This window comes from Sus scrofa, chromosome 8 (assembly GCF_054392235.1).
Source record: "Sus scrofa isolate SSC_HxYL_T2T_F1_AM1 chromosome 8, Sscrofa_HxYL_maternal_Yorkshire_Landrace_v2.0, whole genome shotgun sequence".
Classification (NCBI taxonomy): domain Eukaryota; kingdom Metazoa; phylum Chordata; class Mammalia; order Artiodactyla; family Suidae; genus Sus; species Sus scrofa.
The window spans coordinates 31,776,318-31,801,783 of record NC_139390.1 but is presented as its reverse complement, the minus strand read 5'-3'; the positions used below and the strand labels follow the sequence as shown (position 1 = coordinate 31,801,783).

General features: G+C 39.5%; 1 protein-coding gene across 8 annotated transcripts in view; it reads right to left on the bottom strand.

Moving 5' to 3' along the window:
• NSUN7 (NOP2/Sun RNA methyltransferase family member 7) overlaps positions 1–25,466 on the bottom strand; it is a 96,635-nt gene that overhangs the window by 41,126 nt on the left and 30,043 nt on the right. For 4 of the 8 annotated variants that reach the window (XR_014812348.1, XM_005666617.3, XM_003356901.5 and 1 more), the window contains exons 3-6: positions 13,673–13,731; positions 12,890–13,020; positions 658–810; positions 134–317 (exon numbers count right to left, since the gene is read on the bottom strand). Coding sequence is in view for 3 of the 8 variants with exons in the window: in XM_005666617.3 (XP_005666674.2) it covers positions 134–317; positions 658–810; positions 12,890–13,020; positions 13,673–13,731 (527 nt within the window). In the remaining 5 variants the exon portion in view is untranslated. The remainder of the gene's footprint in view (positions 1–133; positions 318–657; positions 811–12,889; positions 13,021–13,672; positions 13,732–25,466) is intronic. The other 4 variants (XM_084971892.1, XM_084971894.1, XM_084971895.1 and 1 more) reach the window with 2 other exon arrangements.

The window sequence follows — 25,466 nt, the reverse complement described above, 5'->3', positions numbered from 1 at the left end:
GTGAAAATTAGCCTTATAAACCTCCTTAAAAACCTATATAAAATACAACCCATTTGTTAGGTTTTATTTTTAAGTGGAGGAATTCTTTAGATAAGTACGATTATTGAGAATCACAGTGAAAGTAAATGTTTACCTGAAATATAAGTTTATAATCTTTGAAAAGATCTATATTTAGAAGATCATTTTTAAGATGAGATGGAAAAATTACGACATCATAGCAATGTTGATCCACAGCAAAGACTTTATTATCAATATGCAATACAGATTTGACTTTATTATAGCCTTTTTTCTTCAAACTATTATAAACTTCTTCAAGGCTGTAAATATACATTAGGTTGTAATTACAAATATAATACATTAAGAATATATTTAACAATAGCATCTTTTTCCTACAATAAATATCACTACATATTCCATTACACCTAATGGAATTTATCATTTTAGCCAACAAGTTGGAAAATAATTAGTGACAAAAAAGTTAGCACATTCACGTAATTTCCTTAGGTAATCTAGTGATAAGATCCTGAACTAATAAACTATGATTCCTCAATCACACCCCCACAATAGCCCCCACCATCCATTAAAAAGGTAATATTTCCTCTCACATTATTCTGAAAGTCAAGTGACTTCAATAAAGAATTTAATTAGAACTCTTACCTGATTTTACAAGTATTTATCCAAGCATAAAGTGGCAAAGTGGAGGCCCTTAATTCCTGGTTCCTAACTGTTTCTGGAAGAATGTGGTAAATTGAAAGGGCATCATGTTTGATTCGACATCTTGCCAATGCTGCAGCCAATTTTGTCTTATAACTAGAGACAGAAAATCCATTCTTGGTAACTACTACATTGAAGACAAGACTATCAATTTTCCACTAGAAACACGAACAATTAGATCTAGAATTTTAACAAACACTTCTATAATTCTATTTCAAAATTTTTGAAGTCTAAAACACTTGACATGTTTAAAAATAGAAATGTTTTCAGTTTTGGCTGCCTCTGTATAGTTGTGTATCTCCTCAGATATTTATAACAATTGCCGGTTGAGAGACAAATTCATACAGCGAATGAAGAAAAGGATTTAGATACAGACAAATCTGAAGTTAAATTCAGGCTCTATCACTTACCAGCTATGTGACCTCAAGTGTGATAATGAATCTCTCATCAGCCTCAGCTTTCTTATCTGTAAAAGGTGATCAACTGACCTTGCTATTAATATAGTGATCAATATCATGTGTGTAAAATACTTAGCACAGGAGTTCCCCTCGTGGCACAGCAGAGGTTGCGGGTTTGATCCCTGGCCTCGCTCAGTGGGTTAAGGATCTGGCGTTGCTGTGAGCTGTGGTGTAAGTCACAGACGCAGCTAGGATCTGGCATTGCTGTGGCTGTGGTGTAGGCTGGCAGCTGTAGCTCCAATTCAACCCCTAGCCTGGGAACCTCCATATGCTGTGGGTGCGGCCTTTAAAAAAAAATTTAATTAAAAAAAATACTTAGCACAGTGCCTGGTACATGGCAGGCACTCTTTATAGCTCAGTTATTATTATCAGAGATTGTAACACTGTAGTCTTGATAAGACTGAGAAACCTTCATGACTCTGTATCAAGTCCTTCCCAATTCTGATTATATCTCAAAGTTCCAAGTAACAAAAAAAGAAAAATAAAAACCGATTAGCATAACCATGAATACCTAATGATTATTTTTAATCTCACAGCCCGATTTTTTAATAAATGAAAATATGGGACTTACTCTGACCCATATTCATAGTACATTCATGATAGAATCTAACAGAATAATAAACTTCAGGGATAACCTTGAATGAGAAATAGGGAAGAGATGCCACAAAAAAGTCAAGTTCTTTGAGAGCGGTGTGTGTGGCTGAAGAAAGAGAAGGGGCATGGGGGAAAGGAGGGAGGGAGAGAGGAGGAGAGGGAAAGGGTATTAACACTAAGAGTTCCAAGGCTATAATTAAATTCAATTTGCATAATGCTATGCCCTAATGTCACAAAGTTATGGCAAGAGACATTAAAAACAATTATAAAACATTATGCACATCAAAGAATAAATTATAAAGGGTGAGTTACTATTCTACATTATACACTGATGTTTCTGAGAACAGACTATTTTTGACTAAACAGTTCTTCCAAATACCTACATAAGTATGAATTTATAAGAGATGCTATGGACTGAATTACTTTATCATTAAGATATAAAGATTAGAGGAGTTCCCATCATGGTGCAGCAGAAACAAATCCGGCTAGGAACCATGAGGTTGTGGGTTCAGTCCCTGGCCTTGCTCAGTGGGTTAAGGATCCGGCGTTGCCCTGAGCTGTGGTGTAGTTCGCAGACGTGGCTCAGATCTGGCGTTGCTGTGGCTTTGGCATGAGCCAGCAGCTACAGCTCTGATTAGACCCCTAGACTGGGAACCTCCATATGCTGCGGGTGTGGCCCTAAAGAGACAAAAAGGCAAAAGGCAAAAAAAAAAAAAAAAAAAAAAAAAAGATATAAAGATTAGAGATATGAAGCCTAAAAAAATCTATGTGTTCTGCATATACAAGGAGTACAGGGAGAAATAATTTTCCAAAACCCAGAGAGCAAATATTTTGGACTATGAATTGTAATATAATTTAATCACACAAAAAGTAATTTAAATTACATACACAATTATAAAGATTCTTATATAAACATACATTATCAGATTGAGAACAAAGACCAAATCCAAATGCCTATTAGGATAACCAGACATATTACTTCTGTAAATAAAATATCCCATGATTACTTAAAAAAAAAAAAAAACTTCCTTCATAGCTTTAAGGCAGACTGCAATGAAGAAAATGGAAACAAAAATAGCCTTTCACAACATTCCTGATCCAGAAGTCCATCTCCTGCTACAATTTGAATGTTATCACAGAGTTGCTTAATTATCTTTTTACCAGCATCCCTGCTGTACATATAGCCAAAACTAGCTATCTGACTTTCATTCTTTCTTTCAAAATTTTTTTATCTTTTGGCCACCCCATGGTACATGGAGTTCCAGGGCCAGGCATCAGATCCAAGTCACGGTTGTGTCCTAGCTATGGCAACACTGGATCCTTTAACCCACTGTGCCAGATTGGGGATCAAACCTGCATCCTGGCACCACAGAGACAACACTGATACCATTGCACCACAGCAAGAACTTCTCTTAATTTATTTATTTATTTTTTTTGGCCATGCCTGTGGCATGTGGAAGTTGTGGTGCCAGGGACTGAAGCCATGCCACAGCTGCAACCAGAGCCACAGCAGTGACAATGCTAGATCTCCAACCCACTGAGCCCAGAGGGAACTCCCAGAGAGCTTTCTTTCCATATGTTAAATTGAAGGACTGGAGCTCAACTTCTCTCCTAAAAACAACAAAATTCACAACTAAAGGCTGAGCAATCTCCACCCAAATGGACAGGAAACCTTAAAAAAAGATACCCTACTCCAGAAGACAAAGAGGAAGCCACATCAACAGGTAGGAGGGGCAATTTCACAATATAAACAACCCCATACCTCTCGGGTGGGAAGATCCACAGACTGAAAACTAACTGATTCACAGAGACTCACCTACAGGAGTGAGAGGTCTGAGCCCCACATCAAACCCTCACATGCGGGGACCTGGCACTGGGAGAAAGAGCCCCTGGAGCATCTGGCCAGTGGGGCTTGTGTGCAGGAGCTCCACAGGACTGGGGGAAAAGGAGACCCCATTCTTAAAAGGCACACACGGACTTTCACATGCACTGGGTCCCAGGGCAGAGCGAGGTCTCCATCGGAAACTGGGTCAAATCTGACTGCAGTTCTTGGAGCACATCCTGGGAAAACAGGGGTGAATGTGGCTTGCTGTTGGGGAAGGACATTGGAAGCAAAGCTCTCGGGAATATTCAGCAGCTGCCTTTCTCTGGAGGGGGCCATTTTGGGAAAATCTGGCCCCACCTGTCAGCACTGAGAAGCCCCAAGGCAAACAACAATCCAGGTGGGATCACAGCCCCAACCCTCAGTAAACATGCTGCCTAAAAGACCCTCAGGCACACAGCTGCCTCTAATCCCATCCAGAGACTAAGCCCCACCCACCAGAGGGATTAGAATCGGCTCCACCTACCAGTGGGCAGGCATCAGCCCGTCCCATCAGGAAGCCTACAGCCAGTCCCCACACTGACTTCAGCCACAAGGGGGGCAGACACCAGAAGTAAGAGAGGCTACAACTCTATTATCTGTAAAAAGGTCACCACACCAAAAACCTATAAAAATGAAAAGACAGAGAACTATAACTCAGATGAGGGAGAAAGGAAAAACCCCAGAAAATCAGCTACGTGATGAGGAGATTCTCAGCCTCCAGGAAAAAGACTTTAGACTGTTGATGCTAAAGATGATGCAAGGCAATGGAAATAAACTGGAGGCAAAGATGGATAACTTACAGGAAACACTGACCAAAGAGATACAAGATTTAAAACTTAAACAAGGAGATGCAAAATACAATAACTGAAATAAAAAATTCACTAGAAGAAGCCAATAGCAGAACACAGGAGGCAGAAGAATGAATAAGCGAGGTGGAGGACAGATTAGTGGAAATCACAGATGGGGAACAGAAAAGAGAAACAGATTGAAAACAAGTGAAGGGAGTCTCAGAGATCTCTGGGACAATGTTAAACACACCAACATCCATATTAGAGGGGTGGCAGAAGGAGAAGAGAGAGAAAAGGGGACAGAAAAAATACTCAAAGAGATAATAGCTGAAAACGTCCCTCACATGGGAAAGGAACCACTCACTCAAATCCAGGAAGCACAATGAGTACCACATAAAATAAACCCAAGGAGGAACACCCCAAGACACATATTAATCAAACTAACCAAAATTAAAGACAAAGAGAAAATCTTGAAAGCAGCTAGGGAAAAGAAACAAGTAACATACAAGGGAACCCCAATAAGGTTATTGGCAGATTTTTCAGCAGAAACTCTGCAGGCCAGAAGGAGTGGCATGATATACTTAATGTGATGAAAGGAAAAAACCTCCAACCAAGATTATCCAGCAAGGCTCTCATTCAGATTTGAAGGAGAAATCAAATGCTTCACAGATAAGCAAAAGCTAAGAGAATTCAGCAACAATAAACCAGCTTTACAACAAATACTAAAGGAACTTCTCTAGGCAGAAAAGAAAAATCCGCAATCAGAAACAAAAATACCACAAATAACAAGTGTAACTGGTAAAGGTATATATACACTAAAGATATGAAATCATCCATGCACAACTATGCCACCAAAATCAGAAATCATGAGAAGAGGTGGGTACAAATGCAGGACACTGGAGATGAACTTGCAATTAAGAGACCAACAACTTAAAACAATCTTATATATATATACTCCTACACATACTCTAATATCTGATATATATACTCATATCAAAACTTCAGAATAACTGCAAACCAAAAATCTAAAATTGATACCCAAATAAGAAAAATCAACTCAAATACAACACTACAGATAATCCTCAAACCACAAGAGGAGAAAACAAGAGAAGAAGGGAAGAAAAAAGAGCAACAAAAACAAATCCAAAGCAAATAATAAAATGGCAATAAGAACATATATATCAATAATTACCTTAAATGTTAATGGACTAAATGCCCTAACCAAAAGACACAGACTGGCTGAATGGATATAAAAACAAGATCCATATACGTGCTGTCTCCAAGAGACCCATTTCACCTCTAGGGACACATACAAATTGAAAGTGAGAGGATGGAAGAAAATATTCCATGCAAACGGGAATCAAAAGAAAGCTGGAGTAGCAATACTCATAACAGAAAAATAGATGTTAAAATGAAGAATATTTTAAGGGACAAGGAAGGTCACTACATAATGATCAAAGGACAAATCCAAGAAGAAGATGTAACAATTTTAAGTATCTACACAGCCAACATAGGTTACCTGTACTCTGAAAACTATAAGACACTAATGAAAGAAATCAAAGATGACACAAATAGATGGAAAGATATACCATGCTCATGGATTGAAAGAGTCAATATTATCAAAATGACTATACTACCCAAGGCAATCTACAGATTCAATGCAATCCCTATCAAATTACCAAGGACATTTTTCACAGAACTCGAACAAAATATTTTAAAGTTTGTTTGGAAGCACAAAAGACCCAGAATAGCCAAAGATACCCTGAAAAAGAAAAATGGAGCTGGAGGAATCAGGTTTCCTGACTTCAGGCTATACTACAAAGCAACAATCATCAAAACCATATGGAACTGACACAAAGACAGAAATATAGATCAGTGAAACATGATAGAAAGTCCAGAATAAAACCCATGCATCTACAGGCAACTAATCTATGACAAAGGAGGCAAGAATAGACAATGGAGAAAAGACAGCCTGTTCAATAAGTGGTGCTGGGAAAACTGGACAGCCACATGTAAAGAATGAAATTAGAACACTCCCTAACACTATACACAAAAATAAACTCAAAATGGATTGAAGACCTAGATATAAGACTAGACACTATAAAACTCTTAGAGGAAAACATAGGCAAACACTCTCTGACATAAATGACAGCAACATCTTCTCAGATCCACCTCTTAGAGCAATGACAGTAAAAATAAAAATAAACAAATGGTACCTAATTAAACTTAAAAGTTTCTGCACAGCAAAGGAAACCCTAAACAAAACACAAAGACAACACACAGAATGGGAGAAAATATTTGCAAATAAAGCAACTGACAAGGGATTAATCTCCAAAATTTATAAACACCTTCTGCAGCTCAATCCCAAAAAAACAAACAACCCCATCAAAAAGTGGCCAGAAGATCTAAACAGACACTTCTCCAAAGAAGACATACAAATGGCCAAAAAACACATGAAAAGATGTTCAACATCACTCATTATTAGAGAAATGCAAATCAAAACCACGATGAGGTACCACCTTACACCAGCCAGAATGGCCATCATCCAAAAGTCTACAAACAATAAGTGCTGGAGAGGGTGTGGAGAAAAAGGAACCCTATTACACTGTTGGTGGGATTGTAAATTAGTGCAACCACAGTATGGAGATTTCTCAGAAAACTAAACATAGAACTACCATTTGATCCAGCAATCCCACTCCTGGGCATCTACCCAGAGAAAACCACGACTCGCAAAGACACATGTACTCCGATGTTCATTGCAGCACTATTTGCAATAGCCAAGACATGGAAACAACCTAAATGTCTATCGGCAGAGGAGTGGATCAAGAAGATGTGGTACATATCCACAATGGAATATTACTCAGCCATTAAAATGAATGAAATACCAGCATTTTTAGCACCATGGATGGACCTAGAAATTATGCTAAGTGAAGTCAGCCATACAATGAGAGACCAAAATCAAATGCTTTCACTGACATGTGGAATCTGAAAAAAGGACAGACTAAATTTCTTTGCAGAACAGATAGACTCACAGACTTTGAAAAACTTATGGTTTCCAAAGGAGACAGTTTGGGGGGTGCACTGGGGTTGTGGGATAGAAATCCTATAAAATTGGATTGTGATGATCATTGTACAATTATAAATGTAATAAATTCATAGAGTAATACAAAAAATGAAGCTAAAGCAGAGAGAGGCAGAGACTAGAGTTGAAGAGAGTCCTGATATTTGAGTCACAGGATTTAGTTAGTAGAAGCATAGCCACATCAATGCCCTTCCTGCAAGTCTCAGTGTTCAGTTCTTCCGTGAGCTACCTAATAATAAAATTTCTTTTGCCTAATCTGGTTTGAGTTGGAGTCCTGTCTGTTGTCAAAAAAAGAATCCTACCTAATAACACCATTTTCCCCTAGTTTATTGTTTAAAGAAATGTGTCTTACTCCTTTTTGACGTCAATTTTTCAGAAATTTTATCTAACAATGAACAAAATAACTCAAGTTTTGGAGTACTATTACTAATGCCTAACACAACAGAAATATGGTTCTCTTTAAAAATAAACTGAATATTTTCCTAATACCAAAAGATAATCTTCAGTGAACTGCTTGAATTTCCCATACAAGTATAAAATCAGACTTCATATTGAAATCTGTTTCAGAATAGTCGCTAAATAAGCAAAATGGGCTAAGAGTTTCCAAAGAAAGAGTGGAGAGAGTATGAGAAGCAAAAACCCATGAACTAGTGTTTAGGCAGCATTTTGGCAAATGATAAATTCTGCAGCATTATGGGAATAAGAAAACTGGGGAATACAAGAAAAGGGATAAATCCCAAGCAAATGCGACTTATCCCAAAAATCTATAGTAGGTTTCAACATTCATAAGTCAGTCAATGTAAATTACCTTACCACATTAATAGAAGAAGAGAAATGATTATTTCAGATGACCATTCTAAAACTCTGATCTCTGCTTCCTTAATTTAGTAAGACTACAGCTGTCCTCTTGGGATCCTTCTTCCTGCACTGCACTTGGGAAGTACCTCGAGGCATAAAGCCAGGACTATTCTAGGGATCACCTCATTTGTTTTCATTCTCTCAAGGATGAATTTCAAATTTCTATGCTGATTATTATTTAATAATGTCCAAAATCTTTGCCTCATATTGTTTGTCCATCTGGTTGTTTACAGGAGGAATATAAATAAGTTTGATTCAAGATACTCTCTCATGACTATACAGTCAGAATTTAATAATAGCACTTTATTTGCCATGTGGTATAGATTGTGAAAAAGTAAGAGCTGCAGGCAAGGAATGAGGAATGAGGAGGATATTGCAGTAGTCCAAGTGACAGATCATAGTGGCTTGGATCTGGCTAACAGTTGTGGGAAGGGAAACAAGTAGACACATTCAGCATGTATTTTCCAATTGGAGTCACAACACTTGATGTACTAGACATGGTAAGGGCACCAGGGAGGGGAGGAGAGAAGAATCAAGAACAATATCTAAGTAGCTGGTGGTGCCTTAATTGTCATGTAGAAGACTTGAGGATAGTTTTGGGTGTTTTGGCAGGATGGACTACTAAGTTTTTCCTTTCCTGCTGCCTCTATAGTCTTTCACTGCCCATTCTCCAATTCTGCCTCACCAAAGCCCAACAACTTATTTGGCAGAATCAGATCTTGGATGAGTGAGGCACCGAGAGTAAGAAAGGCTTATTACCTAGTCACATAGTATTAAAAAGGTAGTTATATTTGACACAAAGAATGAGTTCTTAAAGACTGCATATGTCAAAAATGATAATAGGTATCATCTTGGATGATATCTCTAAAGCTATGAGCCAATGAAGAAAAAGATACAAGTTGGTATAGAGAGTAATAAAACACAAGGCTCTCTGGTAGTGACAACAACAAAGGGCAAATACAATTTTCATAAGGAGGAAATCCATTCAATTTCTCACTAAATAACTACTTCTTCTATCACCTCTTAAAATTAGTTTTTAGCCTCTAGGTAGAAGCATACTAAGGTTTCATACTTCAAGCTTACAGTGATTCTACTACCCTGTGGACAATAGCGTCTAGCCCCAAGCCACAGAAGTTCTACAGAGGTTGACTTCCAACACTGTGTCTGAGTTTAAAATCCTACTCCATTGGCTACAGGGGACTGGCTCCAGGGAATACACTGACTCACATGGAACCAATCAAATTCCCGAGGGGTTTAGAATTTAGAATTGGGGTGTAGAGACAGTGAAACAAGTTAGTCTAAGGGAAGAAATGAACAGAACTAACAAGTAATCTCAAGAACTGGGGGGCAACAGTAGGGCTTTCGCCATGTAGACCAGAGAATCAGAGAAGGCAGATCTATAGAGAAAAGGAGAATGAAGCAGATACTAAGAGAGAAACAGAGATAAAGAAAGTCCTGATATCTTTCCAGTTCCTGATTTCATCCTCTTCCAGAGTCTTTGAGGTTCATGAAACATCCCAATATCTTTATAAGAACATTTTCCATTTTGGCTCAGCCTAACTGCAGATGGCTTCTATTACCTGAGAGCTAAGACTCTTGATTAAAACTCTCTAGCATTATCTTTATGCATGTATTTTGTTTGTTTTGTTTTGTTTGTTGGCCACACCTAGAGCATGCAGAAGTTCCCAGGCCATGGATCAAACCTGTGCCACAGCTGTAACCAGAGCCACAGCAATGACAATGCTGGATCCTTAATACACTGAGCCACCAGGGAACTCCTACATGTATTCTTTGTAAATTGTAGTTTATTTACAACATTGTGTTAATTTTTGCTGTAAATTTAATTTTGTGTGTTAACACTTTACACTTGAAATGTGTGTGTGTGTATGTATGTATGTGTGTGTGTATATATATATATGTCCTTTTTTTACATATTCTTTTCCATTGTAGTTTACCATAGAACACTGAATATAATTCTCTATGCTAACCATAGGACCTTGTTTATTATACACACATTTTCTCAGCATTATTTCTATCTCTACTCATGGATTCCATGGATTTTCTCAGTGTTATCTTTATACAGTATACTGAACTATGGTCTCTACAATTCAGTAGCTAAATACACGCATTTCTCCTATAGAATATTATGAATTAAGTATAGTTTGAGTTGGGTATAACATATTAATGCAGGAATAAGGTCTGTAATATATGAAGCTCTATTGGTTTGGGTAAAGGGAAAACTTGCACTGACAAGAATGTAACCAGATATGCGTCAGGGCAGGAGGTAGCATGGTATGTATTGTGAGGAAAGGAAAAAATCTGAGGAATCAGGAACCTCAGACAGTAGTATCCTCTGGTTCCTCTGGCCTCCTGAGCCATGCCTTTGCTTGTCCTATCTCCTACCTGTTTTGCTAGCATTCTAAGCTAAAAATCTGCTGCTGAGCAAACAAGGGTCTGGTCTTCATTTTTGCTTTTTAGGACCACACCCGTGGCATATGGAGGTTCCAAGGCTAGGGGTCGAGAATCAGAGCTACCGCTGCCAGCCTACGCCGTAGCCACAGCAACATGGGATCAGAGCCGGGTCTGGAACCTACACCACAGCTCATGGCAATGGTGGATCCATAACCCACTGAGCGAGGCCAAGGATCGAACCCACAACCTCATGGTTCCTAGTCGGATTCGTTTCTGCTGAGGCACAACGGGTCTTTCTTACTTGGTTAAAGCCCCATGGCTTTCCCGGCTGCCTCAGCCTAAGCTCAGCTCTCAGTATGCTCACTGAGGCTAAGCTGAGACTTCCATGAAAGTCTCTGAGTCCTAAATTAAACAGAAACTGAGAGCTGCTCAGGAAAGCTGAAACTCAGCATCCTGCCCCACCAATTCTTCTTTGATATAACCGCACCCATCCTAGATGCCCCTCCTCAGAGGCAGGTTGCCCAGTACTGATACAGGGAGTGAGGTGGTTGCCCAGAAACCTATTCAGTAACCAACGGCAAGATCCTTACTTATCTAACACAGAGGATGCATACATTCAATTGCTTTTGCTATTCTCCATCCCACAATTTCTCATGGCTATACAACTGACTGACATAGTCATATCTCTAATCTTCTAGAGCACTTCAGCCAAGACTCAGCATCCTAAGTGGAAGGAGTAGTGGCATATACATGGCTAAATCTTGGGCTCTGGAGTCAGCCTTTCTGAATCTGAATTCTGGCTACTCTTCTTTCTAGCTCTATGGCATTAGGCAGGTTCCTTTAATGTGTCTGTGCCTCAGTTTTCCCATGTGTAAAAATACAGGTTGGTAACAATATCCACGACGAGAAGACTTGTTATTTAAAGAGCTTCTTATGATAGTGATTGATACATATTAAGTATTCAATAAAGGTAAATTATTACTATAACTCCATTATGTGAATCCTCTGGTCTCAGCCATCAATAGTTTAAATGAAACTGCTTGAGTTTCCCATAACAAAATAAAATGAGATATATTTACAACTATTTCAGATTATTCACCAGGTAAAAATCTTCCTACAAGATTGCTGGCATTGCTATATCGTGCTTTCTATTAAGGTTCAACAACATAATAATAAAAGCCCTAACAACAGTAGCATTTAACAATGACTGCATCTACTATGTGCCTGGCTCTAAGCTCAACATTTTATATGCCTTAGTTTAATTAGTTCTCCCAACCATATTTTTAGGATAGGTGTTATTACTGTCCCCATAGTAGGCTTCTGCTGATATTTTGAAAAAAGGAAAGCAAATTTAAAACATGTTAGTTTAAGAAAAAACAAAAAACAAAAAAAAAAAAAAAGAGGAGTTCCCGTCGTGGCGCAGTGGTTAACGAATCCGACTAGGAACCATGAGGTTGCGGGTTCGATCCTTGCCCTTGCTCAGTGGGTTAACGATCCGGCATTACCGTGAGCTGTGGTGTAGGTTGCAGACTTGGCTCGGATCCTGCGTTGCTGTGGCTCTGGCGTAGGCTGGCAGCTACAGCTCCAATTAGACCCCTAGCCTGGGAACCTCCATATGCCGTGGCAGCGGCCCAAGAAATGGCAAAAAGACAAAAAAAAAAAAAATGTTAGTTTTGTTCTGAGCTACACAGAAGTTGAGGAGGTTTTTGCTTTTTTTTTTTTTCAACTTGGCAAATTAGTCAGTTCTCATCTACTGTTGGAATTTCGCTTGATACATGTTTTTTTAAAGAGCCCTAAACAAAGCCAAGTAAATAAATAATAATGGTTTCAGATGAAGTGTAATTTGTGTATGTGCTAAAAATTATCAGGAATTTATCATGATTTTCCAAATGTCTAAGTTGGACAATTCAAGCTTTCAAAAACGACTTGAATTTAAGCAGAGTATTTACCCTATTCAAGAACAATTTATCTGTAAAGGAACTCAGGAAACTTATGAATATTAATATTTTTTCTCTATAAAAATTTAACACTTATCTATAAATTACATTGTATGAAGTTTCACCAATGAAAATATCAATAATAATTTCATATCAAACATTCTTTTCACCTTCACAATTACCTGTTAAGAAGGTTCTCTACTTCTAGAACTTCCGCTATAAACTCTTCATTATCAGAAAGGAGACGTGCTTGAAATTTTCTGTCTTGGAAATCATACAGCATCACAATGATAAGACTGTTCAAATGATCTGGCTACCAAGGGAGAAACATGTCAAGAAAAGTATACAAACAGTATCTACTTTTCCATTCCATTATTTTTCATAAGAGAGTAGGAATATGAAAATTTTTACAAAGTCTAGTTGAACTAGGAGAGAGAAAGGAACTGCAGATTAGAAAAAAAAAAAAAATCCAGTGAAAAACAAACTTTCAAAAAGGACAATTTTTGGCATGTTCATCAAAATGGAAGGACTAGGATCTATATTAAAAGCCTTAAAAGGAGTTCCTATTGTGGCACAGTGGAAACAAATCCAATTGGGAACCATGAAGTTGAAGGTTCGATCCCTGGCCTTGATCAGTGTGTTGAGGATTTGGCGTTGCCATGAGCTGTGGTGTAGGTCACAGATGTGGCTCGGATCCTGCATAGCTGTGGTGTAGCTGGCAGCTGTAACTCCGTTTCAGCCCCTGGCCTGGGAAACTCCATATGCCACAAGTGAAGCCCTAAAAAGCAAAGGAAAAAAAATTTTTTTAATTAAAAAAATAAAAGCCTCAGAAGTAGAAAAGAGTTAAGTATGTATTCTGAAGAGATCTCAGATTAAGCAAACTAGTTATTTAAATCTGAAGTCTTTTCAGTACCTTCTAAAAAATGATCATGTGACAGCTAATTATATAAAACTTATATACTTACTATTGTGGTACTTGGGAAAATACAGCTATCTATTAACATAGTTTCCAAAATATCTTGATCTGCAAGACAGGGAAAATGTCTGTTACAGAAAAATACCAAAGCTGAAAATGAAAACTTTGGAACCAAATACACTTTAGACAATGTTATAAAATATTTTTACTTTCCTATATAAATATACCTTAATTCTTATTAAATATTCAAGTTACAATGACATGATGAAACATTTGTAATCTTTATGAATCCTGGACCCTTGTAACTCAGGCTCCACATGGAATCATAGCCAAAGGAGTGGGCCTTATAAAATTGTAGGGAATGTTCCCTCTTCTAGTCTCTGGAAGAATCTGTGTTATATTGGTGTTATTTCTTACTTAAATATCTGGTAAAATTCATTAGCCAAGACATTGATAAGATGACATTTAATCTAAGACCCAAACGACAAGAAGTTAGCCATGTAAAGATCTGGAAGAGCATTCCAGGCAGAGAGATAATTGCAAAGGCACTAAGTAAAAACAGATGGACATATTTTAAAACTTCCACAGGGCGCGTTAGTGTTCATTTCATTATAACTATTTGAACTATATATAGATCATATAACAAATGCTTTAATCAGGAGAAAGCAAAAATAGCTTCAATTCATTCAATATTTATGGAATACCTCCCATATATACAGTACACACTGAATTTCAATTTTTATCTGGGGTTGGGAAAACTAAAAAGAAGTGACAAACTTTGGGGCACAGACTCCCTTTTTCATTGGAAATCTTTCAGGAATCATTATCCATAGTTTAGCCACCAATTATGGCTATGCTGTACAGGGCAATACCCTGCACATTCCACTTATAAGGAAAACGAAGTTTAGAGTTCTGCAGCCTTAGTACCTGCAGACCAATTCCTATCTACTTTCTAGTTTCTCAGAATCAGTCCCAGTGTTTGTCAGAGAAAACATAGTCATCATAAGAATGAAAAACTTTCAAGACAGCAGATCTGCACAGGCTGTAGAACTTAAAACAATAGAGTTGCAGGACTCCTAAAACACATGAGAGGCAGAATGAAGGAAAAGAAGACAGAACATGATTTTGCAAACATTGGATTTTTTTCCCTAGGTTTCTTTTCAAAACCCATAATCTCTGGGTGATCTCTAATATTGTGCAGAGAGCATTGCCTTTATCCATCTGTATTTTACATGACATTGTCATATAGCAATATCAATATTAATGATGTATACAGAGTGCTTTTTATTTGCTAGACACTATTCTAATTACTTTCCATATACAAATTCATTTAACCCTATGAATTATGCACCAGTATTACTCCTATTTTATAGACTAGGAAATGAGGCACAGAATGGTTAAGTAATAGGTTTATGATCACACAGTAAGAGGCAGATCAGGGATTCAAATCTAGGTAGTCTGGGAGACTAGGAATAGGATGCTGAGCAGAAGGCCTGGAGTTCACCTTCTCTCATAAAAGCAACAAAATTATAACCAACTGCTGAACAACCTTCAACAAAATAGACCGGACACTGTCAAAAAAGATATCGTACTACAGAAAACAAAGAGGAGGCCACATCAAGACAATAGGAGGAGAGATGACATGATATAAGCAATCTGATACCCGGGTGGGCAGCCCACAGACTGGAAAGTAACTGTATCGCAGAGACTCACCCATAGGAGGGAGAGTTGTGAGCCCCAAGTGCAGATTCCCATGCTCAGGGATCTGGCTTTGGGAGGAGAAGCCCCCAGAGCATTTGGCATTGAAAGCCAGAGGGTCTTATGTGCATAGGAGCTCCACAGGACTGAGTGAAACAGAAACTCCACTCTTGAAAGGTGCACACAGGCTTTTACGTGCACTGGGTCCCAAGGCAAAGCAGAAACTCCACAGGAATCTGGATCAAACCTGCCTGCAGTTCTTGGAAAACAAGGTGACTGTGGCTCATTGTGGGGGAAGGACGATGAAGGCAAAGGTCTCAGGAATAATCATCAGCCTGTGTTCCTCTACAGGCAGCCATTTTGGAAAAATCTGGCCCCACCCATAACAGATCAAAAGCCCCAGACCAAAGAACAAACCAGGTGGGAACACAGCCCCACCCATCAGCAGACAGGGTGCCTAAAGAACCCACTCCCCTGTGGCAGACAACCACCTCAAATCACACTCAGAGACAAAGCCTCATGCACCAGAGGGATAACAATCAGCACCACCTACCAGTAGACAGGCACCAATCCTTTCCATCAAGAAGCCTGCAGCAAGCCCCCGTACCAACTTCAGCCACAAGGGAGACAAACATCAGAAGCAAGAGAGGCTACAACACTATTGTTTGCCCAAAGCAGACCACACCAAAATTCTATACAAAATGAAAAGGCAGAGAATCATGGCTCAAATAATGGAACAAGAAAAAAAAAATAAGAAAAACAGTTAAGTGATCTGGAGATTGCCAATCTCCATGAAAAGTCTTTGGACTAATGATAATAAAGACGATTCAAGATCTTGGAAATAAATGGATGCAAAGATTGATAAATTACAAGAAACAATGAACAAAGAAATAGAAGATTTCATAAGGATTTAGTAAGCAGAGATGCAAAATACAATAACAAATAAAAAATTCACTAGAAGCGACCAACAGCAGAATCAGGAAGCAGAAGAACAAATAAGTGAGATGGAAGACAAACTGGTGGAAATCACTGATATAGAACAGAAAAGAGAAAAAAAAAGATTGAAAAGAAATGAAGAGAGTCTAAGAGAACTCCAGGACAATGTTAAATGAACCAACATCTGTATCATATGGGGTGCCATAAGAATAAGAGAGAGAGAGAAAGGGCCAGAGAAAAATATTTGAAGAGATAATAACTGGAAAACTCCCTAAGATGGGAAAGGAATCACTCACTCAAGTCCAGGAAGCACAACCAGTACCATATTAAAGAAACCCAAGGAGGAACACCCCAAGACACGTATTAATCAAACTGATCAAAATTAAAGAAAGAAAATATTAAAAGCAGCTAGGATTGCTGTGGCGTAGGCCAGCAGCAACAGCTCCGATTGGACCCCTAGCCTGGGAATCTCCTTATGCCACAGGTGCAGCCCTAAAAAGGACCCAAAAAAAAAAAAAAAAAAAAAAAGAGCTATTAAAAAAAAAAAAAAAGCAGCTAGGGAAAAGAAACAAATAAAACACAAGGGAACTCTGATAAGTTTATCAGCTTACTTTTCAGCAGAAACTCTTCAGGCCAGAAGGGAGTGGCACAATAAACTTAAAGTGATGAAAAAACCTCCAATCAAGGTTACTTTACCTAGCAAGGCTCTCATTCATATTTGAAGGAGAAATCAAAAGCTTTATAGACAAGCAAAAGCTAAGAGATTTCAGCACCACTAAAGCAGCTTTACAACAAATACTAAAGGAGAGTTCCCATCGTGGCTCAGTGGTTAACAAATCTGACTCGGAACCATGAGGTTGGGGTTTGATCCCTGGCCTTGTTCAGTGAGTTAAGGATCCAGTGTTGCCGTGAGCTGTGATGCAACCATGAGGTTGCTGTGGCATAGGTCGCAGACAAGGCTCAGATCTGGAGTTGCTATGGCTGTGGTGAAGGCCAGCAGCTGTAGCTCCAATTAGACCCCTAGCCTGGGAACCTCCATATGCCATGGGAGCGGCCCAAGAATTGGCAAAAAGACAAAAAACAAAAAACAAAAAAACTAAAGGAACTTCTCTGGTGGAAAAGAAAAGGCCACCACTAGAAATAAAAATATTGCCAATGACAAGGTTCACCACTGAAAGCATACATATAGTAAAGGTTGGGAATCATCCACACACAAATATGCTAAGAAAACCAGAAATCTGAACAGAGGGGGGTACAAACGCAGGACACCTGAGATGCACTTGCAATTAAGAGACCAACAACTTAAAACAATCCTATATATATAAAAACTCCTATATTAAAACGTCATGGTACCTGAGAATAAAAAATCTACGAGAGATACACACACAAATAAGTAAAATCAATCCAAACACAATACTAAAGATAGTCAACAAACCACAAGAGAAGAGAACAAGGGAAGAAAAAAGACCAACAAAAACAAATCCAAAGGAGTTCCTGTCGAGGCTCAGTGAAATGAATCTGACTAGGAACCATGAGGTTGCAGGTTCAATGCCTGGCCTCGCTCAGTGGGTTAGGGATCCGGTGTTGCTGTGAGCTGTGGTGTAGGTCACAGATGAGGCTCAGATCTGGCATTGCTGTGGCTGTGGCATAGGTCAGCAGCTGTAGCTCCAATTAGACCCCTAGCCAGGGAACCTCCATATGCTGTGGATGCAGCCCTAAAAAAGCAAAATAAATAAATAAATAAAGCCCAAAACAATTAATATCAATAAGAACATACATATCAATAATTACCTAGATGTAAATGGAGTAAATACCCCAACCAAAAGACACAGCCTGGCTGAGTGGATACAAAAACAAGACCCATATATACACTGTCTTCAAAAGACCTACTTCAGTTCCACAGACACATACAAGTTGAAAGTGAGAGGATGGAAGAAAATATTCCATGCAAACGGAAATCAAAAGAAAGCTGGAGTTGCAATACTCACATCAGACAAAATAGACCTTAAAATAAAGAATATTATAAGAGGAGTTCCCGTTGTGGCACAGTGGTTAACGAATCTGACTAGGAACCATGAGATTGCGGGTTCGATCCCTGCCCTTGCTCAGTGGGTTAACCATCCGGCGTTGCCGTGAGCTGTGGTGTAGATTGCAGACGCAGCTCAGATCCCACGTTGCTGTGGCTCTGGCGTAGGCTGGTGGCTACGGCTCCTATTAGACCCCTAGCCTGGGAACCTTCATATGCAGCGGCAGCGGCCCAAGAAATGGCAAAAAAGACAAAAAAAAAAAAAAAAAAAAAGAATATTATAAGAGACAAAGGACATTACAGAATGATCAAAGGATCAATCCAAGAAGAAGATATAGCAGTTGTAAATATATATGCACCCAACATAGGATCAACTCAATATATAAGGCAACTGCTAACAACCTTGAAGAAATTGACAATAACAGAATAATAGCGGGGGACATTAACACTTCATTTACAACAATGGATAGATCATCCAGACAGAAAATCAACAAGGAAACACAGGACTTAAATGATGCACTTAATAGATATTTACAGAACATTCCATCCAAAAGCAACAGAATACACATTCTTCACAAGTGCACACAGAACATTCTCTAGGATAGATCACATTCTGGGCCACAAATCAAGCCTTGGTAAATTTAAGAAAACTGAAATCACATCAAGCATCTTTTCTGATCATGATGCTATACAACTGGAAGTCAACAACAAAAATTGCAAAAAAACACCAATATGTGAAGATTAAACAACATGCTACCAAACAACAAAAGGATCACTGAAGAAATCAAGGAGGAAATTAAAAAATATCTAGAAGGAAATGACCACAAAGACGAAACAATCTAAAAATTATGGGATGTAGCAAAAGTTCTAAGAGGGAAGTTTACAGAAATACAAGCCTACTTCTGGAAACAAGAAAAAGCTCAAATAAGCAACCTAACTTTACATCTAAAGCAACTAGAAAAAGAACAGCCAAGAACCAAAGTTAGCAGAAGCAAAGAAATCATAAAGATCAGAGCAGAAATAAATGAAATAGAAACAAAGAAAACCACAGAAAAGATCACTGAAACAAAAAGCTGGTTCTTTGAAAAGATCAATAAAACTTATAAACTCTTACCCAGACTCATGGAGGAAAAAAAGAGAGGACTCAAATCAATAAAATTAGAAATGAAAAAGGAGGAGTTTCCGTCATGGTTCAGTGGTTAACAAATCTGACTAAGAACCATGAGGTTTCGGGTTTGATCCCTGGCCTTGCTCAGTGGGTTAAGGATCCAGCATTGGCATGAGCTGTGGTGTAGGTTGCAGACACGGCTCAGATCCCACATTGCTGTGGCTGTGGCGCAGGCCGATGGCTACAGCTCCGTTTCAACCCCTAGGCCTGGGAACCTCCATAAGCCGTGGGAGCGGCCCTAGAAATGGAAAAAAAAAAAAGAAAAAGAAAAAGAAATGAAAAAGGAGACATTACAATGGACACCACAGAAAACAAAGGATCATAAGAGTCTACTACAAGCAACTATATGGTAATAAAATGGACAACCTAGAAGAAATGGACAAATTCTTAGAAAAGTACAGTCTTCCAAGAGTAAACCAAGATGAAACAGAAAAGATGAACAGACCAATCACAAATACTGAAATTAAAACTGTGATTTAAAAACTTCCAACAAACAAAAGTCCAGGACCAGATGGATTCACAGGCAAATTCTATCAAACATCTAGAGAAGAGCTATCATCTATCCTTCCGAAACTCTTCCAAAATATTGCAGAGGAAGGAACACTCCCAAACTCATTCTATGAGGCCACCATAACCAAATGGTTTTGATACCAAAACCAGACAAAGATACCACAAAAAAAGAAAATTACAGGCCAATATCACTGATTAACATAGATGCAAAAATCATCAACGAAATTCTCGCAAACCATGTCCAACAATACATTAAAAGGATTGTATGCAACACTTAAGTGAGATACACCCTAGGGATACAAGGATGTTTCCACATATGCAAATCAATCAGTGTGATACACCATATTAATGAACTGAAGAATAGAAAACCATATGATGCTCTCAACAGATGCAGAAAAAGCTTTTGACGATATCCAACACTCATTTCTGATAAAAAAAAAAAAAACCCTCCAGAGAGTGGGCATAGAAGGAACCTACCTGAACATAATAAAAGCCATATTTGACAAACCCACAGCTAACATTATTCTCAATGGTGAAAAGCCGAAAGAATTCCCTCTAAGATCAGGAACAAGACAAGGATATCTGCAATTGCAGCTACTATTCAACACAGGTTTCGAAGTCCAAGTCACGCCAATCAGAGAAGAAAAAGAAATAAAAGGAATAAATTGGAAAGGAAGAAGTAAAACTATCACTGCTTGCAGATGACAGGATACTATAACTAGGAAATCCTAAAGAGGCCACCAGAAAACTGTTAGAGTTCATCAGTGAATTTTGTAAAATTGCAGGATACAAAAATAATACACAGAAATCAACTGCATTTCTATATGCTAACAATGAAAGATCAGAAAGTGAAATTAGGAGTTCCCATTGTGGCTCAGCAGAAATGAATCTGACTAGCATCCATGAAAATGCAGGGTCAATCCCTGGCCTCACTCAGTGGGTTAAGGATCTGGTGTTGCCATGAGCTATGGTGTAGGTCAAAGATGTGGCTCAGATCTGGCATGGCTGTGGGGTAGGACAGCAGCTATAGCTCCAATTCAACCTCTAACATGGGAACCTCCATATGCCATGGGTGCAGCCCTAAAAAGACAAAAAAAAAAAAAAAAAAAGAGAGAGAGAGAGAGAGGGAGAAAATAGGGAAACAATGCAATTATCATCACATCAAAAAGAATAAAATACCTAGGAATAAGCCTACCTAAAGAGACAAAAGACTTGTACTCTGAAAACTAAGATGCTGATGAAAGAATCAAAGACTATACAAACAGATGGAAAGATATACCATGTTCTTGGATTGGAAGAATCAATATTGTCAAAATGACTATACTACCAAATGCAAACTACAGATTCAATGCAATTCCTATCAAATAACCAATGGCTTTTTTTTTTTTTTTTGGTCTTTTTAGTGCCCCACCCATGGCATACAGAGGTTCCCAGGCTAAGGGTGGAATTGGAGCTGTAGCTGCCAGCCTACACAACAGCCACAGCAACACAGGACACGAGCTGAGTCTGAGATCTACACCACAGCTCAAGGCAACACTGTATCCTTAACCCACTGAGCAAGGCCAAGGATCAAACCCAGGTTCTCATGGATACTAGTTAGGTCTGTTAACCGCTAAGCTATAATGAGAACTTCACCAAGGGCATTTTTCACAGAACTAGAACAAAATATGTTAAAGTTTGTAAGCACAAAAGACCCAGAATAGTTAAAGCCATCTGGAAAAGAAAAATGCAGCTGGAGGAATTAGGCTCTCTGACTTAATACTACAAACCTGTAGTCATCAACAGTATCATACTGGCACAAAAATGGAAATATAGATCAGTGGAATAGGACAGAAAGGCCATAATTAAACCCATGCACCTACAGTCAACTAATCTATGACAAAGGAGGCAAGAAAATACAATGGAGGGAATTCCCCTTGTGGTATAGCAGAAACGAATCCAACTAGTATCTGTGAGGATGTGGGTTTGACCCCTAGCCTTTCTCAGTGGGATGAGGATCTGGCCTTGCCATGAGCTGTGGTGTAGGTTGCAGACACGGCTTGCATCTGGCATTGCTATGGCTCTGGCATAGGCCAGTGGCTATAGCTCCAATTAGACCCCTAGCCTGGGAACCTCCATATGCCACAGGTGTGGCCCTCAAAGGACAAAAAGACAAAAAGACAAAAAAAAAAAAAAAGTCTACAAATGATAGCTGCTGGAGCGGGTGTAGAGAAAAGGGAACCCTCTTATACTGTTGGTGGGAATGTAAATTGGTACAACCACTAAGGAAAACAGTATGGAGATTCCTCAAAAAACTAAAAACAGAATTACCATTTGAATCAGCAATCCCACTGAAGGGCATCTATCCAGAGAAAATCATGACTTGAAAAGATATATGGGAGCTCCCTTCACAGCTCAGTGGTTAACAAACCTGACTAGCATCCATGAGGCTGCAGGTTTGATCCCTAGCCTCACTCAGTGGGTTAAAGATCCAGCATTGCCATGAGCTGTGGTGTAGGTCACAGATGCAGCTCAGATCCCATGCTGCTGAGGCTCTGGTGTAGGCCAGCGGCTACAGCTCTGACTTGACCCTTAGCCTGGGAATCACCATATGCCGCGGGTGCGTCCCTAAACAGACAAAATAAATACATATATTTTTTAAAACATTAAAAAATTTTTAAAAAAAGATACATGTACCCCAACATTCACTGCATCACTGTACACAATAACCAAGACATGGAAGCAACCTAAATGTCCAGTGACAGAGGAGTGGATAAATGGATGTGGTACATATACACAATGGAATATTACTCAGCCATTAAAAGGAATGAAATAATGGCATTTGCAGTAATATGTATGGACCTAGAAATTATCACACTAAGTGAAGTTAGACAGTGAGACACCAACGTCATTATGCTGTCACTTATATGCAGAATCTTAAAAAAGGATACAATGAACTTCTTTGCAGAACAGAAAGTGACTCACAGACTTTGAAAAAACTCACGGTTATCAAAGGAGATGGGGGAGGGGGTAAGGATGGGCCAGGAGTCTGGGATGGAAATAGAAATGTTTTCAAACCGGGTTGTGAAGATGGTTGTGCAACTATAAATATACTAAAATTGAGTTTTAAAAAAATCTAGTCAGTCTGGCACCCAGGTACATGTTCTTCATCACATTATGCTGTCTTTCCTCTACTTACTCTTATAACAAACCAGATTGGTTAAATAAAACACACTGCTAATAACTGATTTGGGTTGTCAGGACTTAATTGAAGATTGCAAACCTTGCCTATCCTAGTTTAGTGCAATAGCTCTATCTTATTTTTCAACTAATTAAAGACTCTTTAGTCTCTCTCTTTTTTTTTTTTTTCCCTGTCTTTTCTTGGCCCGCACCCTCAGCATATGGAGGTTCCCAGGCTAGGGGTCTAATCAGAGCTACAGTTGCTGGCCACAGCCACAGCAACACCAGATCCAAGCCGTGTCTGCAACCTACACCACAGCTCACGGCAACACTGGATCCTTAACCCACTGAGCAAGGCCAGGGATCGAACCCGCAACCTCATGGTTCCTAGTCGGATCTGTTAACCACTGAACCATGATGAGAACTCCTTTTCTTTTCTTTCTTTCTTTTTTTTTTTTTTTCCTCTTTAGTCTCCTGAAGGGAACTCTGAATCCTCATTCCTCATGTTCCAGTGTGGAAGGACGTCCCTAGAGAAACACACCTGGCCTCTCTCCCTACCTCTTACTCAACACTCCATGTGGAAGGAAAATTTAATGTATTTTATTGGTGATATTGGAAGAAGAAACTGGGGCATATCTCACTCTCCCCCACTCCACTCTGCCTGCCAGTGTTTCTGCAGGGGGTGGGCATGCATTCCAGACTGCTCTTTGCCATGTGTCTTGTATGAACTGGATGGAGAGATGTGCAATTCCTCAGCTATGTCTGGATTACATGGGAAGTTCAAATTCAGGAGCAGAGTATTTGCAAGCCTGCTTAACTGAAGATCTAAAGTCATGTCCCCAAACATCATTTTTTAACTCTCCCCATTGATTCCAAATCCAAGTGTAAAAGAAGGGGTGCTATTTATTGGACCCCTAAAACTCACACAGTCTGTCTGATCATCTCTATCATTCTGGAAGAAAAATGTAAAATGTTTCCTCTTTTAAATTTACCCTAGGTTCTCCCTGTCTATTTTTATTTTGTACTTATAGAGGCTCCTTCGTATGATCCAACTTATATAATTCACGTCTATAACTTTTAGTTAAAGAATGCCAAGGCCGGAGTTCCCGTCGTGGCGCAGTGGTTAACGAATCCGACTAGGAACCATGAGGTTGCGGGTTCGGTCCCTGCCCTTGCTCAGTGGGTTAACGATCCGGCGTTGCCGTGAGCTGTGGTGTAGGTTGCAGACGCGGCTCAGATCCTGTGTTGCAGTAGCTCTGGCGTAGGCCTGTGGCTACAGCTCCGATTAGACCCCTAGCCTGAGAACCTCCATATGCCGCGGGAGCGGCCCAAGAAATAGCAAAAAGACAAAAAAAAAAAAAAAGAATGCCAAGGCCAAGGGGGATCATGATGGTGGAGTAGGATGAGGAGGAGCTCACCTTCCCCCACAAATACATCAAAAATACATCTACATGAGGAAAAAGTGTCACAGAAAGCTAACTAGAAATTGACAGAACTCCTATACAACCAAGGCTGAAAGAAAGAGCTCTCCACATAACTGAGTAAGGACAAAAGAAATAGAAAGGAACACCTGGGAGAGATCTGTAAGGAAGAGAAGGTCCCTTGTGCACCCTCACCCTGCAGAGTGAGCAGGCCAAACCACAATCTGGGCATCCCAGTCCAGAGGTTCTACACAGAGGAGACATCCACTGGAACAGAGAAAAGGGCTTGAAAAGGCTAGACTCTACTCATGAGAAGTGACCAAATGCTGGTCTGCTGACAACTAGGGTAAAGAGTGCCTTGCACTGGTGACTGCCACCTTGCTGCACTTCCTAATCCAAAGGGGTGAAGAGCCTGCCCTACTCACTCCTTACCATAGCCTAGCATGAAATCTGGGCAGAGACTTAGTCTAGCTGCACAGAGACAGACTGGGGCACCTGGAGTGTGTTCCAAGTGGAGCCACAGAGGCCACTGTCAGCATGCCTACGGGGCAGCACCACAGGAGCTCACAGCAGCTAGGCACTGAATCTCAGGCATACAGGCCCTGGGAGAGAACTTAATCTAGCTACTGGAGAGGTAACAAGGAGGTCCTGGGGTGTGGTCTGTGTGGGATGGGGATGGCTGCTATCAGCAAGCTCAGGATTAGCAGCAGTTAGTCTTCCATCAAGTACATCCTGCCCACACCACATCACAGCTTAATGGTAGGTATGGGGCAGACAAGTCCTGGGAGAAGTCTACCACAGAAACAGCCCAGGTCTCAGGCAGCAGTGTAGCCACCTTGATTCCTGCAGCCAAAGTGAAGTCAGTCAGACAGTGAGAACCAACATCAAATGCTATCACTTACACGTGGAATCTAAAAATAGGACA